This window comes from Lipotes vexillifer, unplaced genomic scaffold, assembly GCF_000442215.2.
Source record: "Lipotes vexillifer unplaced genomic scaffold, Lipotes_vexillifer_v1.1 scaffold238, whole genome shotgun sequence".
Lineage (NCBI taxonomy): Eukaryota > Metazoa > Chordata > Mammalia > Artiodactyla > Lipotidae > Lipotes > Lipotes vexillifer.
The window spans coordinates 1,475,257-1,485,383 of NW_006785665.1; the positions used below are offsets into that span (position 1 = coordinate 1,475,257).

General features: G+C 51.3%; 1 protein-coding gene across 1 annotated transcript in view; it reads left to right on the plus strand.

Annotated features, from left to right (window-relative positions):
* Positions 1 to 10,127, plus strand: part of IQGAP3 (IQ motif containing GTPase activating protein 3) — a 38,408-nt gene that overhangs the window by 11,247 nt on the left and 17,034 nt on the right. The window contains exons 11-18 of the mRNA XM_007457887.1: positions 1,388 to 1,551; positions 3,057 to 3,214; positions 4,950 to 5,071; positions 5,174 to 5,337; positions 6,703 to 6,793; positions 7,683 to 7,850; positions 7,943 to 8,082; positions 8,187 to 8,357. Coding sequence (XP_007457949.1) covers positions 1,388 to 1,551; positions 3,057 to 3,214; positions 4,950 to 5,071; positions 5,174 to 5,337; positions 6,703 to 6,793; positions 7,683 to 7,850; positions 7,943 to 8,082; positions 8,187 to 8,357 — 1,178 coding nt within the window. The remainder of the gene's footprint in view (positions 1 to 1,387; positions 1,552 to 3,056; positions 3,215 to 4,949; positions 5,072 to 5,173; positions 5,338 to 6,702; positions 6,794 to 7,682; positions 7,851 to 7,942; positions 8,083 to 8,186; positions 8,358 to 10,127) is intronic.

Below are 10,127 nucleotides of genomic sequence, written 5' to 3' on the forward strand. Positions count from 1 at the left end.
TTTTTTTTTTTTTTTTTTTTTTTTTTACCTCCCCTGTATTTTGACCGTTTCAACTTGGTTGAGTTCCTTTGGCTTCTGAAATATAGTGATGGCCCAGATGAGAGAGAAACTCATGATCCAGCTCAGTTTCCCTTAAAAACATGATATACAAATATAATTCTTTATCAAAAGAATGTGGGTTAGCGATTGTATCCCTCCAAGGGGATCAATCTGGATAGCAGGCGTGAAGAGAAATAGAGTGCCGAGGCGCCACGCAGCAGCCTGTGGACACCACACCTGGCACGAATGCTTGCCTCTGACTGGACTGGCTCAGTCACCCTTCACCTTTGTCTGGCAGGGCTCTCTGTGGCTATCTCATGGAGCCCCCAGGCCGCTCCTGGCTAACTGCCTGCTTATCGCTCAGTTCCTTGCTGTTGCCAGAATAATCGCTCAAGCACAGATCTGATCTTAGCTTCTTTGTTGAACATCTTCAGACCGTCGTGGCTTCTTCCACATTCCTCCTAGACTTTAGTCCCACCTCCTCAGCATGGTAGGTGAGACCTTCCAAATGTCTCCCCCAACCCTTCTCTTCACATCCCACCAGCCCAGTTGAGTCAGATGACCTGTTCTCCCTTGACTGCCCGCAGCTTTGCCCACTGCCAGGCCTCTGGTCCTCTGGATTACAGTTCTCCCACGTTTTCACCAGTGGAAAGCAGATGAAAATATCCTGCAGAGCTGCCTCAAATGCCTCCTCCTCTGTGAAATCTTCCTACTCTCTCCCCCTAGAATCCCTCCTCTCCCACGCTGCCAGTGGATTTGCGGGGAGGGGAAATACCTCTCACATAGCAGTGACGGCGATGCAGTGTAGGTAATTTCGTATCCTTATTTTTCCCCAGTGGATTTTGTGCTCCTTGATGTCAATGCCCATATCTGCTTGGCATTTTATAAGCCCCAGCACTTGAAAACTAAAACTACATACAAACACCAGGGCCCCTTTTTAGCTTACTCTCGCCCTTTGCAGCCCAAATGGCTCCACCTTGGAGCTAGTTCCCTATTCTTCTGCGCTCTCATCAAGATTTGGTCCCTGGAGCCCCTTGACTAACTTCATCTTAGTCGTGCTACATAGCCTCCTGTCAATCTTATGCTCACCACCCTAGGAATTCACCTCTGCTATGACAGCCACCTGCTGAGCTACTCAACTTCTAGGCCTGACAAATTGCTTCTTCCGGAGCCTCTTCTTAAAGCGACCCAACCCCTTTCCCTCCTGAACGTTTAGAAACGCATTTTGAACCTAGCAGAGGTTCAAAGCCATTTCCCCTCAGAGATGGCCAGCAGAACCTAGTTAGCCAGGAGAGTGGAAATGGCACTGGATGCCCGGCCTGTACAGCCTCTCTCTCCTCCCCTGCAGTGCTCCAGGCTGTGCAGAGGATCAACAAAGCCATCCGAAGGGGAGTGGCAGCTGACACCGTGAAGGAGCTGATGTGCCCAGAAGCCCAGCTGCCTCCAGTGTACCGCTTTGCATCAGCTGTGTACCAGCAGGAGCTGGCAGTGCTCCAGCGGCAGCAGCAGGGGGTAAGCCCTAGAAATGAGGATCCAGCTCTTGGGTTCCCAAGGAGCTGGAGGGATCAGAGCAGTCAGTCCAGAGCACCCATGAGGGCACCCTTAGATTCTGGCAAGAGATTAGGGGTGGGAGGTGGGCTACCATCCTTGCCATCCTGAGTGTATTATAATAGCAAATACCTTTGAGAAAACACTGCTTTAAACACATTTAATCGTAAAAGAATCCTATGAGATAAGTATTATTATTTCCATTTTAGAGATGAGGAAACAGATACAGAAGTTAAGTAACTTGCCCAAAACAGCTGTGGCTTGCAGTGCTGGGAGTGCATGCAAAGCTGAATATACTTGAAGCCTATGTTTTTAACCACTCTGCTGTCCCACCTCCCCCTGTCCATACAGCTTCTCTGATGGTGAGGTGATAGGGCCCTCCTGTAGTGACTTCCCAGCCTGTTGGAGGAGTTAGAATACACCCGAGGGTCCAGGCAGAGACACAGGGAGGAGTAGATGATGTAAATGGGAGATGACTTCACACTAGGGAAGTGGAAGGGGCAGAGCTCAGGCTAAGTCTCGGAAGGCTTCTTGGAAGAGAGGAGACTCAATAAAGAATCGTAACCGTAGCAGGCATTTATAGAGCATCGACTCCAGGCACGACACTCAGGAAGCTCATGGTCTCAATGTATGAGACTACAGTACAAGGAAGGATAAAATAAGTCCTAAGAAGTAAAGCATAGCGACTAATGTGGACTTTAGAGCCAGAATCCTTGAGTTAAATTTCAGCTCTACTGCTTCCTAGCTACGTGACCTTGGGCAAACTATTTACCTCCTCTGCCCCTCAATTCATATATAAAATGGGAACAATAATATATTTATTTCATAGGATTGTTGTAAGGATTAAATGAGTTAACATATGTGCTTAGAAGTGAGCCTGGCGTGAAATTTTTAGCCTCCATCATCATCATCATCATCATCATTATTATTATTTGCAGCATTCTGTTTGTAGAGGACAGGAAGGGTGCTCCAGACAGGGAACAGCACAAGCAGATATTCGAGAAGGAGAAGACTGGGCAGGGAAGGGGCCCTTGGGTGTGTAGTGCAGCACTAAGGAGCCCACTTTATCTTGCTCTCAGTGTGCCCAGGGCCTAGTGCAGTTCTTGGTGTGTGGTAGGGACCAGAAAGGAGCAGGTAGACCTCACTGGTTGAATGTGGGCTCTGGTATCCGGCAGTTAGCTTTAACTTATATTACTTGACTATGGGTTCATCTGTGAAATAGGGATATTAACAATACTTACCTCTTTGGCTTGTTATGAAAATTAACTGATAATGTGCTCAATGTACATTGAGCACATAGTAAGCACTCTCAAGTATTAAGTATGATTAATTATTAGTGAATGGATTAGACCATAGGTGTTTTGAGACAGAGACTCTGGGATGTGGGAGAGTCTTGGGGGCAGGATGACAGGCAGACGCCCGAGGCCCTTCACCAGCCTGCTAGGGAATCAGCCCTCCCTCTCTTGTAGGAGCTTGGCCAGGAGGAGCTCTTCGTGGCCGTGGAGATGCTCTCAGCCGTGGTCCTGATCAACCGTGCTCTGGAGGCCAGGGATGCCAGCAGCTTCTGGAGCAGTCTGGTGAACCCTGCCACAGGGCTGGCCGAGGTGGAAGGAGAGAATGCTCAACGGTGAGAAAGGTTAAGGTTTAGCCGCATGTTGAGAGAGGGGATGGGTGGGTGATGGAGGGAATGTAGTCAAGAGTCCAAGTTCTTGTGCTCGGAGACTAGCCTTCTGCATGATGCCCTGTTCTCCGGCACAGGCCAACCCTCTGGGTCTATTTGCAGTTCCCTGGCCTTTGTTTCTCCTGGGAGAGGGTGGGTTCACTGTCATTCCCCTTTCCTCCATTTATTTAATCTTTTATCACAAAGGTTTGAGTACCCACTCACCCACCATGTGCCAGATACGTTTTTGGTTTTTTTCCCTTCAATTATTTATTTAGTTAGTTAGTTGCACCGGGTCTTAGTTGTGGCTCGCAGGCTCCTTAGGTGCGGCACATATGCTCCTTAGTTGCGGGCAGCAGCCTCCTTAGTTGTGGCATGCAAACTCTTAGTTGCAGCATACATATGGGATCTAGTTCCCTGACCAGGGATTGAACCCAGTCCCCCTGCATTGGGAGCTCGGAGTCTTAACCACTGCTCCACCAGGTAAGTCCTGCCAGGTACTATTCTAGGTGCTGGGAAACAACAGTGAACAAAACACAGTTCCCTGCTCTCTAACTTATGTGCTAGTAGAGGGAGACAGACAAAAAACAAACATGTCAAATGATTAGAAGAGCTATGGTGATTAAAAATACAGGGCAAAGCAGATAAAGGGTGGGGACATGGTAAGGGCAGTTTGTCTCTGCTACATAGTATGGTTATGGAAGCCTTCTTTGGTAGGGGGGTCATTTGGAGAGAGACCTAAAGGGCATAAGTGATGGCCATGAGCTATCTGGGGCACAGACCCTGAAAAGGAAGTGTCTTTTGTGTGTTCAAAGAACACCAGGAAGCCACGAGGCGAAGTGGAGGGAGGGAGGGAAAATAATGGGAGAAGTTGCAGGGGCTGGACCATGTAGGCCTCTGGCTTTTACTCTGAGTGAGGAAGGAAGCCACGGTGGGGGGGGTTTGAGCGAGGAGGGAGGTGATCTGACCTACTTTTAACAGGATCACTCTGGCTGCTGTGCCGAGAATCGACTACCGGGTTAGAAAGGAAGAAGCAGGGAAACCTGTTAAATGTCTGTTGGAGTAACCTGGGCGAGAGTTGATGGAGGCTTGGCCTAGGGTGGTAGCAGTGGAGGTGGTGAAAAGGAGCCAGATTTTGGGTATATTTTGATAGCTGAACTGACAGGATTTGGTTATGTGGTTGGATATGGGGTGTGAGAGAGACTGGAGACGGGTATGAGTCCCAAGATTTTTGGCCTGAGAAGTTGGAGTAAACAATTACCAAGATGGGAAAGACTGTGGGAAAAGCAGGTTGAATGGGGGGGATCGGGAGTTTAGATGTTTGCTGCTGGGCTTGCGGTGAATTTTGGCGTTCACATGGAGATGCCGAGCAGGCAGCTGGCATTTATGAATGGGCTATTGGTGTAATTTTTGGAGTCATTAGAATGTGGTGTTTCAAGCCATGAGATTAGGTGAGATCACTTAGGGTGTGAGCACGGAGAGAGAAGAGGCCTGAAGACTGAGTCTTGGGATGCTCCGACATTTAGAGGTGAGGGAGGAACCAGCAGAGGAGACTTAGAAGGACAAGCTGTAAGGCAAGACGAGAACCAGGAGAATGTGATGTCTTGGAGGTCAAGTGAGGAAAGTAGTCCAGAAGTTTCCCCTGACCTCTGGCTAATGGTGCACATACTACCCCCCTCATTCTCACTCACCTGGCTACCAGGTACTTTGATACTCTGGTGAAGCTGCAACAGGTGCATGGAATGGATGGGGCCTTCCTGAGCTGGAATGATCTTCAGGCCACCGTGAGTCAGGTCAACGCCCAGGTCCAGGAAGAGACCAATCGTGAGTGGAGTCCAGGACTGGGGGAAGATGGCCCAATGCGGACAGCCCCATCCCTTAGCCATAAGTCTGGGCCCTCTGCCCACCTATATCTCTCTTTCCCAGAGGTCCTTGCGGTCAGCCTCATCAATGAGGCTCTGGAACAGAACAACCCTGAAAAGACCCTCTCCTCCCTTCTGCTTCCTGCGGCTGGCCTGGACGATGTCAGCCTTCCTGTCGCCCCGCGGTACCACCTCCTCCTCATGGCAGCCAAAAAGCAGAAGGCCCAGGTGAGGCTTGGGCTGGCTCGGTTGGTCACCAGAGCAGGAAGAATATCCCCTATGGGTAGAGCTGTGCCCAGTATGCACCCTGGGAAAGCCAGTCTGATGGACACTGTCCATTCTGGGGATGCGAGGCAGTGGGGGTTCTGATCTGGCCATGGGGAAGAAGGGCAGAATTCTGGTTGCCAGCACAGAGCGAATGGTGGGGACCTTGTGCATGGGAAGAGCACAGGTCTGGGAGCCAGAAAACCCAGATTGGATTCCCTGCTCTGACACTCAGTGACCATGTGACTTATAGCAATTCCCTAACATCCCTGAGCTCTCCTTATACATCTGTAAAATACTACATGCCCTGGTCCTACCTACCTACTGGAATGAGGGTAAAATCCAAGTGAGTTGAAGAATGTGGCAGGGTTTTAAACCTGTAACATCCAGAGCAGGGGGTAACGTAGAGAGTGGCTGAAGACAAGGACTCCTGCATCCTTATCCAGGTTGCATCCAACTCCAGGATGCATCCTGGCACCTGACCCTGCATGTGTTACTTACCCTCTCTGGGCCTCAGTTCCCTCACCCACAAGCTTGTGATAATAGTGAACCTGTCTCAGAGTTATAGGGTTTAAGTGAGGTAATATGACAGGAGTACTAGCTAAGGTTGACGGAGTTCTAACTCTGTTCCCGAGCATTGTCTTATGTGCTTTGCAAGTTTCAGTTCATAAGAAAATGCTTTAGAACACTGCCTGGAACACAGTGCTCAATAAAATGTTAGTTTAGAACGTTCACTCTATTAATGAGGAGAGCTGGGAGGGAGTAGAGTCTGGGGTTGGGGTTGGCTAAAGCAAGGGAGGGAACAAGCCTTACAGCATGGCAGGCACAGGCTCACTTGACCCGTGGTCACATGCAATCTTCCCAGTGCCTTGTGCGGCAGAGGAGCGTGGAGAGGAATGGGAAGGAGAGGGTGGAGGTCAGGGTCAGATGGGCCCAAGAAGCTGTGAGTTGAGGCGTAGGGGAATGGGGAGGAGGGGCAGGTAAGTGGGGCCTCCGGCGTGGGCTCTACCTGGACGTGGCTGAGGCACAAGGGCAGGGAAGTGAGCTGTTGAGAGGATGGCAGATGCTGAGGGTTTAAGAGGGTTCTGGGGGTGCTGTGGCCAAGCTGAGCTGATGCTTGGCCTGAAAGCACGGTAGGAAAGAACCTTGTGAACTTGGCAGCAGTCCAAGGGAGCCACAAGGCCATGCCCACGCAGGGTAGGCAGAGGGGAGTGGGGACTGCTACCCTGTGGCTCCCAATGTGGGCCTGCAGTTTGGCTCCCCTGGGCAGCTGGGCTTGGGGAGACCAGCCTGGGCTCTCATCTTGTCCCATCTCTCTCAATTTACCAGGTGACAGGGGATCCTGGAGCTGCGCTATGGCTGGAAGAGATCCGCCAGGAAGTGGTTAGAGCCAACCAGGACACAAACACAGCTCAGAGGAGTAAATGGGCGGGAGTGGGGGCAGGAGTGGAGGGGAGAGGGGTTTGGGGAGGCGAGGAGATGTGGGCTCGGCGGGAGCCTCCCCAGTTACCTCCTTCTCCATTTCAACCTCTTTGGGGAGGCAGGCCAGAATGAGAACAGGGCTGCTGCTTCGACCGTAGGATGGATTTCCTTGCAGTCAGCTGGTCAGGAAATCCTCAGGAGTCGAGAGCCCATAGTCCACCCACTGCCTCCTTCTGTGCCTTCCTGTGTACACTTTCCTCCTACAACGTGAGCATGTGAAACCACATGGGGGTCAAAAACCCATCCCGTTTTCTACTGGCAGCTTGAGTCTGGGTTTCAACAATCAGCTCTGGTTAGAGAATGTTTAGTCTTGAAGTTGGTGAAGAGGGGTTGGCTTTGAGGAAAACTAGGCAAGGTCAGTACAAATAGACACTGGTGTTATTTCTGGTGTGGGGTGCTGATGGTGTTAGTTTTCAGTGTCTGGAGTCCATCTGTCCATCTGTCTGTCTGTGAGTGACTGGAAGGCAGGGGCTGCATCAACTCCCCCCACTTCTTGGACTTTATTCTCCTCCTAAAAGACTGTCTTGAGGCTCTCTGACCATATCCTGCCCTGGAGCTTCTGTACCAGCTGACTTTCCTTTTACCAAGCCCCAGCCCAGCCCTACACATCCTTCCTCCAGGAAGCCTTCCTTGATTGCTAACTTTTCCTCCAAGCACAGCTGCATGCTGCTTCTTTTCTTCTGTGTCCATCCTGGGATGTCCTTGTCCCTTCCATCAGGCAGGGTGGTTTTGTGTCCTTCTTCTCTGGATCCCTTCCCAACAGACAGGACAGGGCCTCTGGGAGGGGCTCGGAAAGACTGACCACTTCCTCCCGATGCCCCTATTAGTGGCTCTTGGTGTGGCCGCCATCAATCAGGCCATCAAGGAGGGCAAGGCAGCCCAGACAGAACGGGTGTTAAGGAACCCCTCCGTGGGCCTGCGAGGGGTGGTTCCTGACTGTGCTGACGGCTACCAGCAAGTCCTGGAAGATGCCATGGCAAAGAAGCGGCGCCCAGGTAGTGGCCTTACCATGCCCCTCCCTTCTCTGCATGCCTCAGCCACCTCTAGCCTCCTCTGAGCCTTCTCTGCTTACTTGGTTTCTGCTTAGGGGATACAGCGCTCTGGGTTCAACATGACATGAAGGATGGTACCGCCTACTATTTGCATCTGCAGACCTTCCAGGGGACCTGGGAGCGACCCCCCGGCTGCCGCCTCAACACCTCCCACCTGACTCGGGAGGAGATCCAGGTTGGCGGGCCCCTGCAAAGGAGGGGGCTCATGGATGGGAAGTTTCCTGCGGGAGAGGCTCCCACCCACCAGGACACCAAAGGCTCTCTCTCCTACTTCTGCAGTTGGCCGTCACCAAGATCACCGCTGCCCGTGACCGCCAACAGCTCTGGAAGGCCAATGTGGGCTTCATTATCCGGCTCCAGGCCCGCCTCCGCGGCTTCCTGGTTCGGCAGAAGTTTGCTGAACATTCCCACTTTCTGAGGACCTGGCTCCCAGCAATCATCAAAATCCAGGTAGCAGGCTCTGGCCATCTGAGGCTTCAGGGCCTGGACATACCTGAGCTTCAGGGTTTTCTCCCTACTTACTTCTTGCTGAGTGGAGTTGGGATGATCTTTTGGCCTCTGAACAGTAGTGATTAAGAGCGTGGATTCTGGAGCCCAGACTACTTGGGTTTGAATCCCCGTTCCACCAGGTTAGCTGCATGACCTCAACAAGTTATTTACTCTCTCCCAGTTTCCTCATCTGAAAACGAGGAATCTGGAAATTGTAGCACCCACCTTATAGGGTTGTTCTGAGGTAATATCTAAAGCACATCTAAACAGTACCTGGCAGATAGGCAAGAACATGGTATAAATGCTAGTTACTGTCATCACCATCACCATCCAGAGGGTATGAGAGCTGCTTTTTAGCTTCTCCAGGGGGAGAGTGGAAGATTTAGTGAGACATCAGGGTATAGACACCAGGAGGACTTCCTGCCTAGAAAAGGAGTAGTGAAGAGGTGGTGGTGGTTAAACAGAAAAGGAGTAGAACACTTTATGGAAAGAACTCTACCTTTTCTCTCCAGCCAGCCTTTCCATTTTTATTCTCCCAACCTGTGGATGGTCCAGTGTGGCCTCTGAGACCAACCCCCAAGTAACTGGGGCACGAGGCCAACTGGGAAGATAGGCCTCGGGCCCAGGCACTTTACAAGCCAGGAACAGTGGGAGCTGAGCAAACAGAGACCTCCTCAGGCAGATGTGACCTGGAGGGCCTCGTGACAATGTTGGCAGTATAAAAGAGACTTTATTTAATGAACACCTCCAAATGCCCAGTACCTGCGAAGGATGCCACTTGGCACTGGGCAAGGGTGAGAGATGGATGTGAGAGACACAGGAGAGTGATCACATCTCTCCCATCGCAGAAACTGGAAATACAGTGGATGTGAGATATTGTGATAGTAGGGACGCAGAGATAATACCAGAGAACCCCAAGAGAGACAGAAGCACAGACTGAGACTGGCCAATGACCCTTGATTATGATCTGGGACATGCGGTGGTCATTGAGAACTCAGGCTTTGGAGTCAGAGGCTACAGTTTGCCTCTTGGTCCTACTACTTCTGGGCACCTTACTTAAGCCTCTCCAGCACTCAGTTTCCTCATCCATAATGGTGGTACTCGCCTCATGTTGACTGTGAGGGTAAAGTAGGAAAATTACATGTAGCACTTAGTGCAGTACATGCTCTATTGGCGGGAGCCATTATGAGACGTTAAATTTCGGGGCATTGGTCCCAGAATTCAAAACAGAACCTTAATAATCAGCATTTAGTGGTCTAAATCATAGGGATTCCTCCCTCCTGAGCACAACCTGGCATCTCACAGCAACTCTAAGGAGCAGAAGAGCCACACCAGCAGTGGGAGAGGGCACAACGTCCGAAGGCGAGTTTGCTACTGAGCCTGTATGTGTGCCAGCTCTGGCCTGGGTCCTGGGAGACAGAGAAAGGGAGAGGGGGCCCAGAGCCCCAGGCTACCTGCTCTCCAGCTAGGGGGTGTGAGACTCAGAAACGAAGCAGCTTGGGTGTGCTGAGACTTTAATCTCTCCTGAGAGGTCTGACCCTGGCCAGCACCCCAGTCAGGGTCCTGAATTCTGACCAATCCAAATTTGGAAGCCTTCTCTTTAAGGAGCAGCCACGTGGGGGTGGGTAGGTGGTAAGAGCAGAGAGGAGACCCCTCTGCCTTTCCCCACAGCAACTGACAATATGTCAGGCAGTACCTGGAGTAGGAGGGGAAAGAGGGCTGAGGAAACGC